Source organism: Crinia signifera, chromosome 19, assembly GCF_055691185.1.
Source record: "Crinia signifera chromosome 19, ASM5569118v1, whole genome shotgun sequence".
NCBI lineage: Eukaryota > Metazoa > Chordata > Amphibia > Anura > Myobatrachidae > Crinia > Crinia signifera.
The window spans coordinates 143,687,235-143,704,196 of record NC_139226.1 but is presented as its reverse complement, the minus strand read 5'-3'; the positions used below and the strand labels follow the sequence as shown (position 1 = coordinate 143,704,196).

The window sequence follows — 16,962 nt, the reverse complement described above, 5'->3', positions numbered from 1 at the left end:
TGATTCATGTTTGCAAGTAAAACAAAAAAAGTAACTTTGGGCTGCAATGCAAATACATTTATATTACTTCTCTGCAGGGTAAATACTGGCTGCTTTTGCATGTAACCCACAGATGTTAGACATCTAGGGTTACCACCTTTTTGTTGAGAGATTCCCGGACATTGGCCCGCCCCTTGACACACCCACTGACCCATCCCAGACCCGCCCCCAGACCCGCCTTATGTTGATTTTTTTTTAAACCTTTGCTTCCATTTCATTCTTGATTTTGCATACCATAATTCCAGTTACATGTTATATCACATACATTAATGGCCATTACAAGTTATGCCACACATCGTGATGCTAATTCCGTGTTATGCCATATACCGCAATGGCCATTACACATTATGCCAGGACTCAACAGAATTTTTGCACAGGATGGACAACATGGACAGTGCGCGCCGAAGGCGCGCGTCAAATTTTTGACATAATCCCGACACACCGCAAACCCATTATATAGTATACCGCATGCCATAATGGCCATTACAAGTTATGCCACACATCGTGATGCCAATTACGTGTTATGCCATGTACTGCAATGGCCATTACACATTATGCCAGGACTCAACAATTTTTTTGCACAGGATGGACAACATGGACAGTGCGCGCAGCAAAATTTTTGACATAATGCCGACACACCGCACACCCATTATATAGTATACCACATGCCATAATGGCCATTACAAGTTATGCCACACATCGTGATGCCAATTACGTGTTATGCCATGTACTGCAATGGCCATTACACATTATGCCAGGACTCAACAATTTTTTTGCAAAGGATGGACAACATGGACAGTGCGCGCCGAAGGCGCGCATCAAAATTTTTGACATAATGCCGACACACCACACACCCATTATATAGTATACCACATGCCATAATGGCCATTACAAGTTATGCCACACATCGTGATGCCAATCACGATGTATTATTCCATGTACTGCAATGGCCATTACACATTATGCCAGGACTCAACCAAATTTTTGCACAGGATGGAAAACATGGACAGTGCGCGCCGAAGGCGCGCAGCAAAATGTTTGTCATAATGCTGACACACCGCACACCCATTATATAGTATACCACATGCCATAATGGCCATTACATTTTATGCCACACACCGTAATGCCCATTGCACGTTTTAATGAACTTTGTAATACCGATTACTCATAAGCACACACATGATGCCCATGACATACTATATAACACACCGTAATGCCCATTACATACTATATAACACACCGTAATGCCCATTACATACTATATAACACTGCAATGCCCATTACATACTATATAACACACCGTAATGCCCATGATATACTATATAACACCGCAATGCCCATTACATACTATATAACACTGCAATGCCCATTACATACTATATAACACTACGCAATGCCCTTGACATACTATATAGCACCGCAATGCCTATGACATACTATATAACACCGCAATGCCCATTACATACTATATAACACCGCAATGCCCATTACATACTATATAACACCGCAATGCCCATTACATACTATATAACACTGCAATGCCCATTACATACTATATAACACTACGCAATGCCCATGTCATACTATATAACACCGCAATGCCCATGTCATACTATATAACACTAAGCAATGCCCATGTCATACTATATAACACTAAGCAATGCCCATGACATACTGTATAACACACCATACACATTTGACACATAAGTGCCACTTACCTATATGCTCAATGCCAGGGGCTTCATGCCGATGCCAAGGTGGACTGAATTTGCTCGTTGCCGAGGGGGATAGATCTGTGCCTCTGTGCTCGTTGCCGAGGGGGATAGATCTGTGCCTCTGCTCGTTGCCGAGGGGGATAGATCTGTGCCAGTGTGCTCGTTGCCGAGGGGGATTGATCTGTGCCAGTGTGCTCGTTGCCGAGGGGGATTGATCTGTGCCTCTGTGCTCGTTGCCGAGGGGGATTGATCTGTGCCTCTGTGCTCGTTGCCGAGGGGGATAGATCTGTGCCTCTGTGCTCGTTGCCGAGGGGGATTGATCTGTGCCAGTGTGCTCGTTGCCGAGGGGGATTGATCTGTGCCAGTGTGCTCGTTGCCGAGGGGGATTGATCTGTGCCAGTGTGCTCGTTGCCGAGGGGGATTGATCTGTGCCTCTGTGCTCGTTGCCGAGGGGGATTGATCTGTGCCAGTGTGCTCGTTGCCGAGGGGGATTGATCTGTGCCAGTGTGCTCGTTGCCGAGGGGGATTGATCTGTGCCAGTGTGCTCGTTGCCAAGGGGGATAGAAACCCCCTCCCCCGCCTGCGGGAGGCAGACAGGCTTGTCAGTGTGCCTGTGCCTGCCTGCCCGTCCCCTCACGTCTCCCCCGCTGTATTCGCGGAAGAGACGTGCTGCTGTGCTGTATGATTTTAACATTTCTAACTCCCGCTGCTGGACCGCTAGCCAATGGCCGTTCGCGGTCCAGCAGCCAATCAACTGGTGGCTGCTGGACCGCGAGCGGCCATTGGCTAGCGGTCCAGCAGCATATGCAGCACCGCAGCAGCACGTCTCTCCCGCATACACAGCGGGGGAGACTTGAGGGGACGGGAGCAGGGCAGCGGGGGAGCGGGGAGACGAGGGGGCGGCGGCGGCGGCGGGCGGGTTATTCCCGGACTATGTATAGTCCGGGAAAGCCACCCGTCCGGACTCCGGACGCCGGTCTTAATTACCGGACTGTCCGGAGTAATCCCGGACGGGTGGTAACCCTATAGACATCTTTATTCTTACACTGCAACCTAAGGTGCCCACACACTACGATTTTTTGGCCGATTGACCGATTTCCGATAAATCGGTCAAAAATCGTGCGATATTAGTCGGATGCGCGCTCCCGTGGATCTTTTGCTAAATCTTCTGATCTTACGTGCTGCATGAAAGATCAGAAGATTAAACAAAATATTCATAGGACCGCACACGGGATCTTACGAGAAATCTTTGAAGATGTGCGCTTGCCTGAAATCTGAATCCAGGACGCACAAAAGATTTGAAGGCTAATTTATGCGCACATCTTAAGATCGCAGATCTTTCTAGTGTGTGGTCACCTTTAGGCTTCAGTTTGAGCACACCCCACCAAAATCTAATCTCTCTCTCTGCACCTGTTACACCTGCCCCACCTGCAGTGCAGCATGGTTTTGCCATTTGCTGGCTTTTTTTAATTTACTCACAAATGCGAATCGGGCCCCGTATGGTCCTTGCATGGCTATGTGTGGGCCACCAGTCTGGGGCAAATGTACTTTCTCTATTTATGATAGTGATTCTGGTTAGGGGCTCAGGATATTATGAGAATATTTGTTTGTGCTTGTTGCAGGTGATGCTGAGGTTATTGAGGCCATGAAGATCTTTGCGGAACTGACTGACAAAGCAAAGTAAGATATCTATCTATCTATCTATCTATATATATATATATATATATATATATATATATATATATATATATATATATATATATATATATATATATATATATATATATATATATATATATATATATATATATATATATATATACCGTCGTTGGTTGTTCGGCACTCTGTATAAAAAATGCAGCTGCGTACTGGTGCCTCCCTGGATGCTGGACGATATAGACAAAACACAGATATATATATAAAGGTTCTCCCTTTCCTATATGCACTTGCACCTTGCACTTTCAGCGCACGTCCAGAGGACGAGACTCCAGCAGTCTCGAAACGTTGACCACAGCTATGTTTTGATCTGCAACCCCTTATAAAAATCTTCTAAAAAAGACGTCTGAGTGCCACCTCCTTTCCTGGGGTAACCCCTTCAAGGTCCCCCGGATTATATATATATATATCTGTGTGTCTATCCCTCTATCTCTCTATCGATCTATCTGTGTATCTATCTATCTCTCTATCCATCTATCTGTGTATCTATCTCTATCTATCTCTCTATCTATCCTTTAATTATACATGCGCAGAAGTGCGAAAATCACCTGAATGGATCTTGTGTTAAATCTTCTGATCTTCCGTGTAGCATGTAAAGACCCTATTACATTAGAATGATTTTGGCCGATTTCGATGTTTCGGGCCAATATATTGTCTGAAAAGTGCCAAATCATTTGTATTTTCCATCCGATGTGTGGCCCCTTGAGAGTCGCATAGGAGCCTCTAGGTTGGTCGGTACCACCTGTGATATATCGGATTCGGATGGAATTGGATGGAAAATGTAGTGCTTTTTGCGCATGCAATATATTGCAGAAAGTTTGACTGACAGTTTCCAGCCCCTAATCCAGCCCATCAGCTATATCGTATGGTACAATGGTATACCAAGATATATCTCACGCAAAAAATGACACCAAAGTACCAAATTGGATGCAATCAATCCCGGGAAGGTCCAGGGGGATTTTAAGGGAAATTGCATCCAATTTCAGCATCAGATATATCGTTCTAATGTAAGGAAGCCTAAAGATCAGAAGATTTAGCAAAAGATCCACGGGAACGTGCATCGGACTGATTTTGGCCAATTTTCGGCCCATCATCGGTAAACATTTGACAATATATCGGCCAATCTGCAAAAAAATCATTCTAGTGTGTAAGCACCTTAAGACTATAATAGCGAATCCTTTGAGAATGTTATTGGACCTTACATAGAACAGTATAAAGAACCGACCATTTCATTTGATATTTAAATTGGTTTCTTTAGTAAAAGGAAATGTTCTCCACAATACTAATTTCTGTCCTGTTCTTCCAGAAAAGCGTTGGAGGAAAAGAAGTGGGAGGAGCTGACGGATCTTATGGACAAGAACTTAGAATTAAGGAGGTGAGTGGGAGTAAATAAGTGGCAGTCCCGGCTATGGTACACCAGGGGCAGTGTGGGGCACATGTGAGGTATAGTCCCTGCATCTGGGAGCACATACAAGGCACTGCCATCTTGTGTTTGGAATCCTATGTGACCCACAATACAATGCAGGTACCAGATGCAGATTTTGCTGCCGGCTGGTCTGGATATGGCGACGTGGCTGGGTCACGTCTCATGCCTTTCCCTCATATCTGGAGCATGTGAACTTTTCCCTATGGGGTTTAAGGTCTTACGTTAATTCTGAGCATCTCAGCGCATTCATATTATTTTAATGACCATGAACGGATTTAGCAGATAATGAGATTTGAGGTTCCAGCCGGGATTTTCTCCTCTTCCCAGATAGACGGGTGCATTGTTCTGCAGAGTGTAACCGGATAATAGGGCCTTGTTGGGTGTAACGTGTGTCACGTATGTACATATCCACATGCCTGCAATTTACACATGAAAGCTTGATCCAATGTGTGGTTTTACAGGTTATGTAGCTGGGTCATGCTTTGTACATGTGTGTGGCAGGACCGTGGCGGTATCTGCTCGCTCCACTCATTACATCACCAGGAATTAGCTGCTTTATTTAGCCTTTAAATTAAAGTAGTTTAACTGACCTATGTACTCATAATGCCTGGGTTTCATGCAGCAGTGTGAACAGGACTATTTGTCAGGATGAAAATGTCAACATACACGTCGGGAGCCATAATGTTGACACTAATGAACTGCAACATCATTAAAATGCTGAAAAAATGTTCCTGGTCTTCCGGTGGTTAATTACCTGGTATGGCGGTTTCTCTGGTGACCCCTGGGAAGTGCATATGGCTAAGTGCTAACCCTCCCATTAGTGCCTAACTCTAACATCCAGTCCTGCACCCTAAACCTCTGGTGCTGCAGCCTAACCCTAACCCTCCCCTCCTGCAGACTAGCCCTAACCTCCCCTCTTGCACCATAACCCTACCATTAGTGTCTAACCCTATCATCCCTTCCTACACCTTAACCTTCCCTTCCACAGCCTAGTCCTCCCCTAGTGTGTAACCCTAACCTTCCCTTCTGTAGCCTAACCCTCCCCCTAGTGTGTAAATCTAACCTTCCCTTCCGCAGCCTAACCCTCCCCTAGTGTGTAACCCTAACCTTCCCTTCCACAGCCTAACACTCCCCATAATGCCACACCCTAATCCTCCCCCTAGTGTGTAACCCTATCCTTCCATTCCACAGTCTAACCCTCCCCCTAGTGCCACAGTCTAACCCTCCCCCTAGTGTGTAACCCTATCCTTCCCTTCCACAGCCTAACCCTCCCCCTAGTGTGTAACTCTATCCTTCCCTTCCACACCCTAACCCTCCCCCTAGTGCCACAGCCTAGCCCTCCCCTAGTGTGTAACCCTAACCTTCCCTTCCGTAGCCTAACCCTCCTCCTAGTGTGTAACTCTATCCTTCCCTTCCACAGCCTAACCCTCCCCCTAGTGTGTAACTCTCTCCTTCCCTTTCACAGCCTAATCCTCCCCCTAGTGTGTAACCCTATCCTTCCCTTTCACAACCTAACCCTCCCCCTAGTGTGTAACCCTATCCTTCCCTTTCACAGCCTAACCCTCCCCCTAGTGTGTAACCCTATCCTTTCCTTCCACAGCCTAACCCTCCCCCTAGTGTGTAACCCTAACCTTCCCTTCCACAGCCTAACCCTCCCCCTAGTGTGTAACTTTATCCTTCCCTTCCACACCCTAACCCTCCCCCTAGTGCACAGCCTAGCCCTCCCCTAGTGTGTAACCCTCCTCCTAGTGTGTAACTCTATCCTTCCCTTCCACAGCCTAACCCTCCCCCTAGTGTGTAACTCTCTCCTTCCCTTTCACAGCCTAATCCTCCCCCTAGTGTGTAACCCTATCCTTTCCTTTCACAGCCTAACCCTCCCCCTAGTGTGTAACCCTATCCTTTCCTTTCACACCCTAACCCTCCCCCTAGTGTGTAACCCTATCCTTCCCTTTCACAGCCTAACCCTCCCCCTAGTGTGTAACCCTATCCTTTCCTTTCACAGCCTAACCCTCCCCCTAGTGTGTAACACTATCCTTCCCTTCCACACCCTAACCCTCCCCCTAGTGCACAGCCTAGCCCTCCCCCAGTGTGTAACCCTCCTCCTAATGTGTAACTCTATCCTTCCCTTCCACAGCCTAACCCTCCCCCTAGTGTGTAACTCTCTCCTTCCCTTTCACAGCCTAACCCTCCCCCTAGTGTGTAACTCTATCCTTCCCTTCCACACCCTAACCCTCCCCCTAGTGCACAGCCTAGCCCTCCCCTAGTGTGTAACCCTCCTCCTAGTGTGTAACTCTATCCTTCCCTTCCACAGCCTAACCCTCCCCCTAGTGTGTAACTCTATCCTTCCCTTCCACACCCTAACCCTCCCCCTAGTGCACAGCCTAGCCCTCCCCTAGTGTGTAACCCTCCTCCTAGTGTGTAACTCTATCCTTCCCTTCCACAGCCTAACCCTCCCCCTAGTGTGTAACTCTCTCCTTCCCTTTCACAGCCTAACCCTCCCCCTAGTGTGTAACCCTATCCTTTCCTTTCACACCCTAACCCTCCCCCTAGTGTGTAACCCTATCCTTCCCTTTCACAGCCTAACCCTCCCCCTAGTGTGTAACCCTATCCTTTCCTTTCACAGCCTAACCCTCCCCCTAGTGTGTAACCCTATCCTTTCCTTTCACAGCCTAACCCTCCCCCTAGTGTGTAACCCTATCCTTCCCTTCCACAGCCTAACCCTCCCCCTAGTGTGTAACTCTATCCTTCCCTTCCACACCCTAACCCTACCCCTAGTGCACAGCCTAGCCCTCCCCTAGTGTGTAACCCTCCTCCTAGTGTGTAACTCTATCCTTCCCTTCCACAGCCTAATCCTCCCCCTAGTGTGTAACTCTCTCCTTCCCTTTCACAGCCTAACCCTCCCCCTAGTGTGTAACTCTATCCTTCCCTTCCACACCCTAACCCTCCTTCTAGTGCACAGCCTAGCCCTCCCCTAGTGTGTAACCCTCCTCCTAGTGTGTAACTCTATCCTTCCCTTCCACAGCCTAACCCTCCCCCTAGTGTGTAACTCTATCCTTCCCTTCCACACCCTAACCCTCCCCCTAGTGCACAGCCTAGCCCTCCCCTAGTGTGTAACCCTCCTCCTAATGTGTAACTCTATCCTTCCCTTCCACAGCCTAACCCTCCCCCTAGTGTGTAACTCTCTCCTTCCCTTTCACAGCCTAACCCTCCCCCTAGTGTGTAACTCTATCCTTCCCTTCCACACCCTAACCCTCCCCCTAGTGCACAGCCTAGCCCTCCCCTAGTGTGTAACCCTCCTCCTAGTGTGTAACTCTATCCTTCCCTTCCACAGCCTAACCCTCCCCCTAGTGTGTAACTCTATCCTTCCCTTCCACACCCTAACCCTCCCCCTAGTGCACAGCCTAGCCCTCCCCTAGTGTGTAACCCTCCTCCTAGTGTGTAACTCTATCCTTCCCTTCCACATCCTAACCCTCCCCCTAGTGTGTAACTCTCTCCTTCCCTTTCACAGCCTAACCCTCCCCCTAGTGTGTAACCCTATCCTTTCCTTTCACACCCTAACCCTCCCCCTAGTGTGTAACCCTATCCTTCCCTTTCACAGCCTAACCCTCCCCCTAGTGTGTAACCCTATCCTTTCCTTTCACAGCCTAACCCTCCCCCTAGTGTGTAACCCTATCCTTCCCTTCCACAGCCTAACCCTCCCCCTAGTGTGTAACTCTATCCTTCCCTTCCACACCCTAACCCTCCTCCTAGTGCACAGCCTAGCCCTCCCCTAGTGTGTAACCCTCCTCCTAGTGTGTAACTCTATCCTTCCCTTCCACAGCCTAACCCTCCCCCTAGTGTGTAACTCTCTCCTTCCCTTTCACAGCCTAATCCTCCCCCTAGTGTGTAACCCTATCCTTTCCTTTCACAGCCTAACCCTCCCCCTAGTGTGTAACCCTATCCTTTCCTTTCACAGCCTAACCCTCCCCCTAGTGTGTAACCCTATCCTTCCCTTTCACAGCCTAACCCTCGCCCTAGTGTGTAACCCTATCCTTTCCTTTCACAGCCTAACCCTCCCCCTAGTGTGTAACCCTATCCTTCCCTTCCACAGCCTAACCCTCCTCCTAGTGTGTAACTCTATCCTTCCCTTCCACACCCTAACCCTCCCCCTAGTGCACAGCCTAGCCCTCCCCTAGTGTGTAACCCTCCTCCTAGTGTGTAACTCTATCCTTCCCTTCCACAGCCTAATCCTCCCCCTAGTGTGTAACTCTATCCTTCCCTTCCACACCCTAACCCTCCCCCTAGTGCACAGCCTAGCCCTCCCCTAGTGTGTAACCCTCCTCCTAGTGTGTAACTCTATCCTTCCCTTCCACAGCCTAATCCTCCCCCTAGTGTGTAACTCTCTCCTTCCCTTTCACAGCCTAACCCTCCCCCTAGTGTGTAACTCTATCCTTCCCTTCCACACCCTAACCCTCCCCCTAGTGCACAGCCTAGCCCTCCCCTAGTGTGTAACCCTCCTCCTAGTGTGTAACTCTATCCTTCCCTTCCACAGCCTAACCCTCCCCCTAGTGTGTAACTCTATCCTTCCCTTCCACACCCTAACCCTCCCCCTAGTGCACAGCCTAGCCCTCCCCTAGTGTGTAACCCTCCTCCTAGTGTGTAACTCTATCCTTCCCTTCCACAGCCTAACCCTCCCCCTAGTGTGTAACTCTCTCCTTCCCTTTCACAGCCTAACCTTCCCCCTAGTGTGTAACCCTATCCTTTCACACCCTAACCCTCCCCCTAGTGTGTAACCCTATCCTTCCCTTTCACAGCCTAACCCTCCCCCTAGTGTGTAACCCTATCCTTTCCTTTCACAGCCTAACCCTCCCCCTAGTGTGTAACCCTATCCTTCCCTTCCACAGCCTAACCCTCCCCCTAGTGTGTAACTCTATCCTTCCCTTCCACACCCTAACCCTCCCCCTAGTGCACAGCCTAACCCTCCCCCTAGTGTGTAACCCTATCCTTTCCTTTCACAGCCTAACCCTCCCCCTAGTGTGTAACCCTATCCTTCCCTTCCACAGCCTAACCCTCCCCCTAGTGTGTAACTCTCTCCTTCCCTTTCACAGCCTAATCCTCCCCCTAGTGTGTAACCCTATCCTTTCCTTTCACAGCCTAACCCTCCACCTAGTGTGTAACCCTATCCTTTCCTTTCACACCCTAACCCTCCCCCTAGTGTGTAACCCTATCCTTCCCTTTCACAGCCTAACCGTCCCCCTAGTGTGTAACCCTATCCTTTCTTTTCACAGCCTAACCCTCCCCCTAGTGTGTAACCCTATCCTTCCCTTTCACAGCCTAATCCTCCCCCTAGTGTGTAACCCTATCCTTTCCTTCCACAGCCTAACCCTCCCCCTAGTGTGTAACCCTATCCTTCCCTTTCACAGCCTAACCCTCCCCCTAGTGTGTAACCCTATCCTTCCCTTCCACAGCCTAACCCTCCCCCTAGTGTGTAACCCTATCCTTCCCTTCCACAGCCTAACCCTCCCCTAGTGTGTAACCCTATCCTTCCCTTCCATAGCCTAACCCTCCCCCTCGTGCCACACCCTAACCCTCTATCCTTCCCTTCCACAGCCTAACCCTCCCCCTAGTGTGTAACCCTAGCCTTCCCTTCCACAGCCTAACCCTCCCCCTAGTGCCACACCCTAACCCTCCCCCTAGTGTGTAACTCTATCCTTCCCTTCCATAGCCTAACCCTCCCCCTCGTGCCACGCCCTAACCCTCCCCCTAGTGTGTAACTCTATACTTCCCTTCCACACCCTAACCCTCCCCCTAGTGTGTAACTTTATCCTTCCCTTCCACAGTCTAACCCTCCCCCTAGTGTGTAACTTTATCCTTCCCTTCCACAGCCTAACCCTCCCCCTATCGCCACACCCTAACCCTCCCCCTAGTGTGTAACCGTATCCTTCCCTTAAACAGCCTAACCCGCCCCCTAGTGCCACAGCCTAACCCTCCCCCTAGTGTGTAACCCTATCCTTCCCTTTCACAGCCTAACCCTCCCCCTAGTGTGTAACCCTAACCTTCCCTTTCACAGCCTAACCCTCCCCCTAGTGTGTAACCCTATCCTTCCCTTCCACAGCCTAACCCTCCCCCTAGTGTGTAACCCTATCCTTCCCTTCCACAGCCTAACCCTCCCCCTAGTGTGTAACCCTATCCTTTCCTTCCACAGCCTAATCGTCCCGCTGCTCCCCATGTCCTCGGTCAGTATGTCCCGCTGCTCCCCATGTCATCGGTCATTATGTCCGGCTGCTCCCCATGTCCTCGGTCTAACGCCAATCACTGCAGTGCTACCCCTTACTGTTCCGGCCCAGGGGTGACGCGCCGGCCCCAGCTGATGACCGTCAATCAGATTCTTCTCCCTTTTCCTCCATTGCAGATCAGTCTTCACTGATGCGTGTTTGGGGCCAGGGAATCTGAAGATGATAGAAATCGCGAGACAGGTAATGTCCAGTACAGCTGCGCTCGCCGTGCTACAGACACCATTATATTCTCCCTCTGTGCCCACTGGCATGGGAACGTATGAACAAGTCGGCTTGTGTCGGCCTTCGAGCTAATCACTGACAGCCATTACTAGTCTACCTAGTGACTGTCCATCTAGACATTGTAGACCTGTCAGCCGGATACGGACTTCCCATAGCTGCCCCTCATACACTGTATGATGGGGACCCCGCTGGTTTTGGGGTGAGCTGGTCGCTCCTTGGTATTAGTTTGTATCACAGAAGTTGTTATCTGCCATCACATTCCGTGTTTCTATGGAATAAGAACCACTTGGTCCATTCAGGGCAGTAAAGAGCTTGGCTGGGCCCAGTCACTTTTGGGGGGCGTGTCATAGTTGCAGCTGAGGCCACACCCACTTAGATTAAAAAAACAAAACATAAGGGACAAAAGTATTTTGATCTCCGTGTAGTGGCGCTTCATGCTGTACAGGGGGAAAGGGGGTGCAATGAGCCCCTCAGCCAGGAACAAATCCAAGTGATGACGTGTGATTGCTACTGCAGCCAGATAGGAAGAGAGCAGGGGTTGTTGGAGGGTCCGCACTCACGGCCAGCCTTTGTTAGCAAAAGAGGTGTTCCACTAATAACATGGGTGTAGAACTGTATAGGATCCACAAGGAGCACTCACCAATAAGATCACAGAGACAGTTTAATGGTACTTTACAGGATATAATACATCTTACTTTATATATGCAGTCAACGTTTCGGCCACTAGAGGGCCTTTGTCAAGACAGGTCAGCAATGCACGTCCGTACAACACAAGAAAATCCAGTACTGTGGCGAGTGCTCCTTGTGGATCCTATACAGTTCTACACCCATGAGATATATATATATATATATATATATATATATATATATATATATATATATATATATATATATATATATAATATATATATATCACATGAAAAGCCTGTGTTGTCCGTCTGTGCTTTACTCTGTAGGAGCACTGACAGGCTCAGCGCTGCCTCTAATTAAAAACCCTCCCATGATGAGGCTGCTGCTGCTGTCCTCCATGGGCCTGATAAGCATGTGATGAGCTCCACCAAGCAGAGCTCAGCACAAACCTCTCAGCCTCTGGCCTCTTGTGCAAAGTCTCATAGTCACCTCCCAGTAATGCACTGCACACTTGTGCAGTCAGTGTGCCCTGGCTCCCGATGCTCAGCACCATTAATCATTGTCACATTGGCAGATAGGTGAAGCTGCAGCACTACCCCACTCCCATGTTTTTTTTTTTTAAATACATGCCAACCACAAGGGGCCCCTAGATAGAGGTGGGGCCAGGGGTACTGACCCCCTGTGCCACCCCCCCCCCCCCCTTAAACCGGCCCTGGGAACAGTCGATAACCAGTTCCCTAGGAGGGGGTGGGCAGAAAGGATCTCTGAGAGAACCCAGAGGACGGAGGGCCCTGCTGGTGAGAGCTTAAAGCAGTGGTAGCCAACTCCAGTCCTCGAGAGCTACCAACAGTTCACATTTTCCAGACCACCTAGCTGCTGCATAGGTGCATTCCTTACTGACTGACACATTATAAAAGATCCACAGGTGGAGCTAATTACTTCACTTGTGAGGAGACCTGGAAAACGTTAAGTGTTGGTAGCTCTCGGGAACTGGAGTTGGCTACCACTGGCTTACAGAGTAGTGATCTGTAGATGTAGCCCACATTGCAGTCATAGGCATCAGTGGCTCATTGTGCGCGGCCATCTGACCTTCACTGGCCGCACCTTAATCTCCATAATAAGGCAAATGCGTAATGTCAGTGCAAAAAGTGATCGCTGTCCGCAATAACGCATATCGGCCATTTTCTGCAAATGTCACAATATAACAAATGAGTCATCAATGCAGGAAGGCGGTGGGAGTGTAAGTTTGGGAGGGAGCATCATGGTGTTATCCAGCAGAAGCCCCTACCAATGATGTCTGTGTGAGGGTTATACCTGTCCACACAGAGCGCTACTAACACTCGCTGACCCAATTGTGGCATTGCCGCTTGGGGTATTTTATAATCTTGTCATTTAAAGTTCCCACGTAAAGGCATCTATCAAATAAAATAAACTAGGGCTGTCACGGGAGTGCTGAATCATTATTTAATTAATTGCCAATTAGCTGTACAGATCCTGTTGGGCGCAGTAAATATTGTAGAAACATTGGGCAAATCTTTAATAGAAGAATTCAGTATATGACCAGATTATATTTTCAGTATCCAGACTGTAGTCCAGATGGCCATGTAATATTTATGCAACGTTTTGGTGCCACCTTGTGGTCAGGGCAAGTTTTGCACCGAAGAATCCTTCAGTCTGTAATAGAAAAAAAAAGACAGTTTTCAAAATACACTTATCAAGCCCATGGGTATACAAATTCCCCTTGCAGATAAATACAAAACCAACAATCCACATACAAAAGACATGACAGGGCTCACAATAATGGTAAAATTACAAGACAGTGCATCATCTTGATAATATCTCTTATATAAGAGGAAAAGCCCTTGAGCCTTTAGCCAAAGGAATTTTGCACCATTCACTTAACTCTCCTTATTCTCTATATCATTATCTTCTATTCAGCATTCCCAAAAAAAGATCCCAATCCCTCCAACATTTTACTATGTTAGAATTTCCAGGTTTATCTAGGGTTTCATCTTAAAATTAAAATGTATTTTATTTACCACTTTCTGAAAAGTTGGGATCTGTTCTTGTTTCCACAGTTGGGCCGTTACTGTTCTGATTGCACTTAAGGTGCCCATACACGTTACAATGATTGTATACAATATCTCGGTTTTACGATGAGATGAGATCTAATACAAAAAGTATGTGCAGCACATAGATCTCATCTCATCGCAAAAGCGGAATGCGATGAGATGCGATATTATATACAATAATTGTAATGTGTATGGGCACCTTAAGGATTTGAGATTAAACAGATATCTCTTTGAATTATTAAGACTAGCAGGGACTATATGCAATATAACCATCTGTGGTGACAGTTGAATTCTAGTCTCCATAAGCAAGAAAGGAAAGTTTCCATTTCCAGCTAAAGTCTTTCTAGTCTTTTACAAGCCCAAAAAATATGTATTAAGTCCCCTCTTTCTTCTCGACCCCTCCAACATAAGTCTGGTTGTTCTAGGAAGATTTTATGGATCTTTGCTGGTGTATAATACATCTTTCTATGTGTATGGTAGATTTAGACATTTGGTGAATCATCCTAAACAATTGGGCTCATTGCATTAGTCCTACAGCAAAGTTCAACCCCTATTCCCACTTTTCTTGCCACCTAGTTTTAAATTCCTCTTTCTCTTGAATCAAGATCTTCTACCAAAAGGCAATCCCTCCTCTCCTACCAGGCCCCGGGGGGTGATTGAGCATCTCCTATGACAACATTCCCATTTCTCTCGAGACATAAATATTAGATTGTAGTCAATGTCTGATTTGCAAATACTTATAAAAATCTACATTTAGGATCCCGTGTAAATGCTCTATCCACATAGAGGTCTGTTAGTATATTTATTCCTCTATCTTTCCCACTATCTAAGTTCAGATTTGGTCTTCTCTTAGCCAGAGCAAAAGTCTGTATTTTGAACTGGTTTTGACATTGAATGAATGTATCCCTCCTCAGCACGGGTGTGCGGTGAAGTTCCCGGGCAGTGGTGGAGCAGTAATTGGATTATGCTTTGACCCAAAAAAACTGGTATGGACTTGTCTTGTATATCGTACTTCTGTCTTTGAAGCAAAGGGAAGAAAATGCAGTTTATTTTATTAAAATTTCTCTGCATTTAGGTGGAGCTGAAGAAATCCTACCAGGAGGCCGGTTTTGTGTTCTGCCCCGTGGTTCCCTATTGCCCTGAACATCCGGACCCAAATGCTGAACCGCCGTCCGGTAGAAGCTGACTCGTTTCTTATATTAAAAAGATCATCGTGACAAATAAAAACAATTTTCTGTCATTTTCAATAGTAAAATAAAGGGGATACGGTCGTATTGTCCACCCAAATTAGGTTGACAGTCATTAGGTCGACTCCATTGGGTTGACAGGCACCAAGGTCGACAGGGTTCTAAGTCAACATGGCTGAAGGTCAACAGGTGTCTAGGTCAACAAATGCGTTAGGACGACATGGGTTAGGTCGACAGGTTGCAAGGTCGACATGGGTTTTTTCACTGTTTTTTTGAGCCGACATGTGCCGACAGGCGGGATTTCATGCCCTACCAGCCACTAGGGCGTGGTGGGAGAATAAAATAGTGTGCCGAGCGCAGCGAGCGATGCAGGAGCTGCGGTTGACTTCCAACTGTGTCCATGTCAACTGTGTTGACATTCAGGTAAAAAACAGTGAAGAAACCCATGTCGACCTAGACACCTGTTGACCTTCACCCATGTGGACCTAGAATCCTGTCGACCTAACTCAGGTCGACAATACGATCCACACAAAAAATGAAGTGACGGTGCATGTGTGCCGCTGCCGGAGGCTCAGATGAATGAGATGACGGAGGGCAGACATAGCCAGACATAGCCATTGCTGGATCTACAATCTGTTTTTCAACATTCATCAAGTTAATCCTAGGGGTGCGATGGGAGAAATGCTGATACATTACACCAGTGATGGCTAACCTTGACACTCCAGCTGTTGTTGAGCTACACATCCCAGCATGCACTGCATCAGTTTTAGCATGGCAAAATAGCAAAACTGTAACCAGGCATGCTGGGATGTGTAGTTCAACAACAGCTGGAGTGTCAAGGTTAGCCATCACTGGTATACGGCTACACAATTTATGAAAGTTTGGAACCACTGATCTGCATAATGAAGTTGTATCCCAGATCTTGGCTCGTCCACACAGGCCTGGGAGTTCCGCTATAGACCGCACAGTGTGTGCATGACATCATTCTGTCTTCTGCCAGTGTCATGTTTCAGCCGACACTACAGAAGACAAGGGCTGACTCACCTGCTTGTTGCTTCTCAGTAGAGGATGTGGTCAAAATGTCGACATTGAACATAGAATGTCAGCATGTGAAATGCTGACATTCTGCATGCACCAATGGAAGGGTAGGGCTATAGGAAGGAGTTAGGATATGCATTGGTAAGAGGGTTTTGGCTATAGGAGGACTAGACTATAGGGGGAGGCTATGGTTGTTCACTTGGGGGAGGGATATGTTAGGCCTAGGTTATGGAAGGAAGTGTTATGGTTAGGTGCTAGGCTAGGGGGAAGGAAAGCGCTAGGCTATGGGGAGTGGTTAGGGGCTAGGCTGTGGGGAGTGGTTAGGTGCTAGGCTGTGGGGAGTGGTTAGGTGCTAGGCTATGGGGAGTGGTTAGGTGCTAGGCTGTGGGGAGTGGTTAGGGGCTAGGCTGTGGGGAGTGGTTAGGGGCTAGGCTGTGGGGAGTGGTTAGGTGCTAGGCTGTGGGGAGTGGTTAGGTGCTAGGCTATAGAAGGGAGGGTTACGGTTCGGTGCTAGGCTATGGGGAATGCTTAGGTGCTAGGCTATGGGGAGTGGTTAGGGCTAGGCTATGGAAGGGAGGGTTACGGTTAGGTGCTAGGCTATGGGGAGTGGTTAGGTGCTAGGCGGTGGGGAGTGGTTAGGGC

At 48.0% G+C, this 16,962-nt stretch overlaps 1 protein-coding gene across 1 annotated transcript in view; it reads left to right on the top strand.

Annotated features, from left to right (window-relative positions):
- The window catches only part of LOC146041656 (uncharacterized), a 74,167-nt gene extending 58,781 nt beyond the window's left edge, over positions 1–15,386 (top strand). Inside the window, exons 21-25 of the mRNA XM_083161586.1 lie at positions 3,377–3,434; positions 4,777–4,845; positions 11,288–11,351; positions 15,010–15,081; positions 15,171–15,386. Coding sequence (XP_083017712.1) covers positions 3,377–3,434; positions 4,777–4,845; positions 11,288–11,351; positions 15,010–15,081; positions 15,171–15,281 — 374 coding nt within the window. The 3' untranslated portion in view covers positions 15,282–15,386. The remainder of the gene's footprint in view (positions 1–3,376; positions 3,435–4,776; positions 4,846–11,287; positions 11,352–15,009; positions 15,082–15,170) is intronic.
- The last annotated feature ends 1,576 nt before the right edge of the window (positions 15,387–16,962 follow it).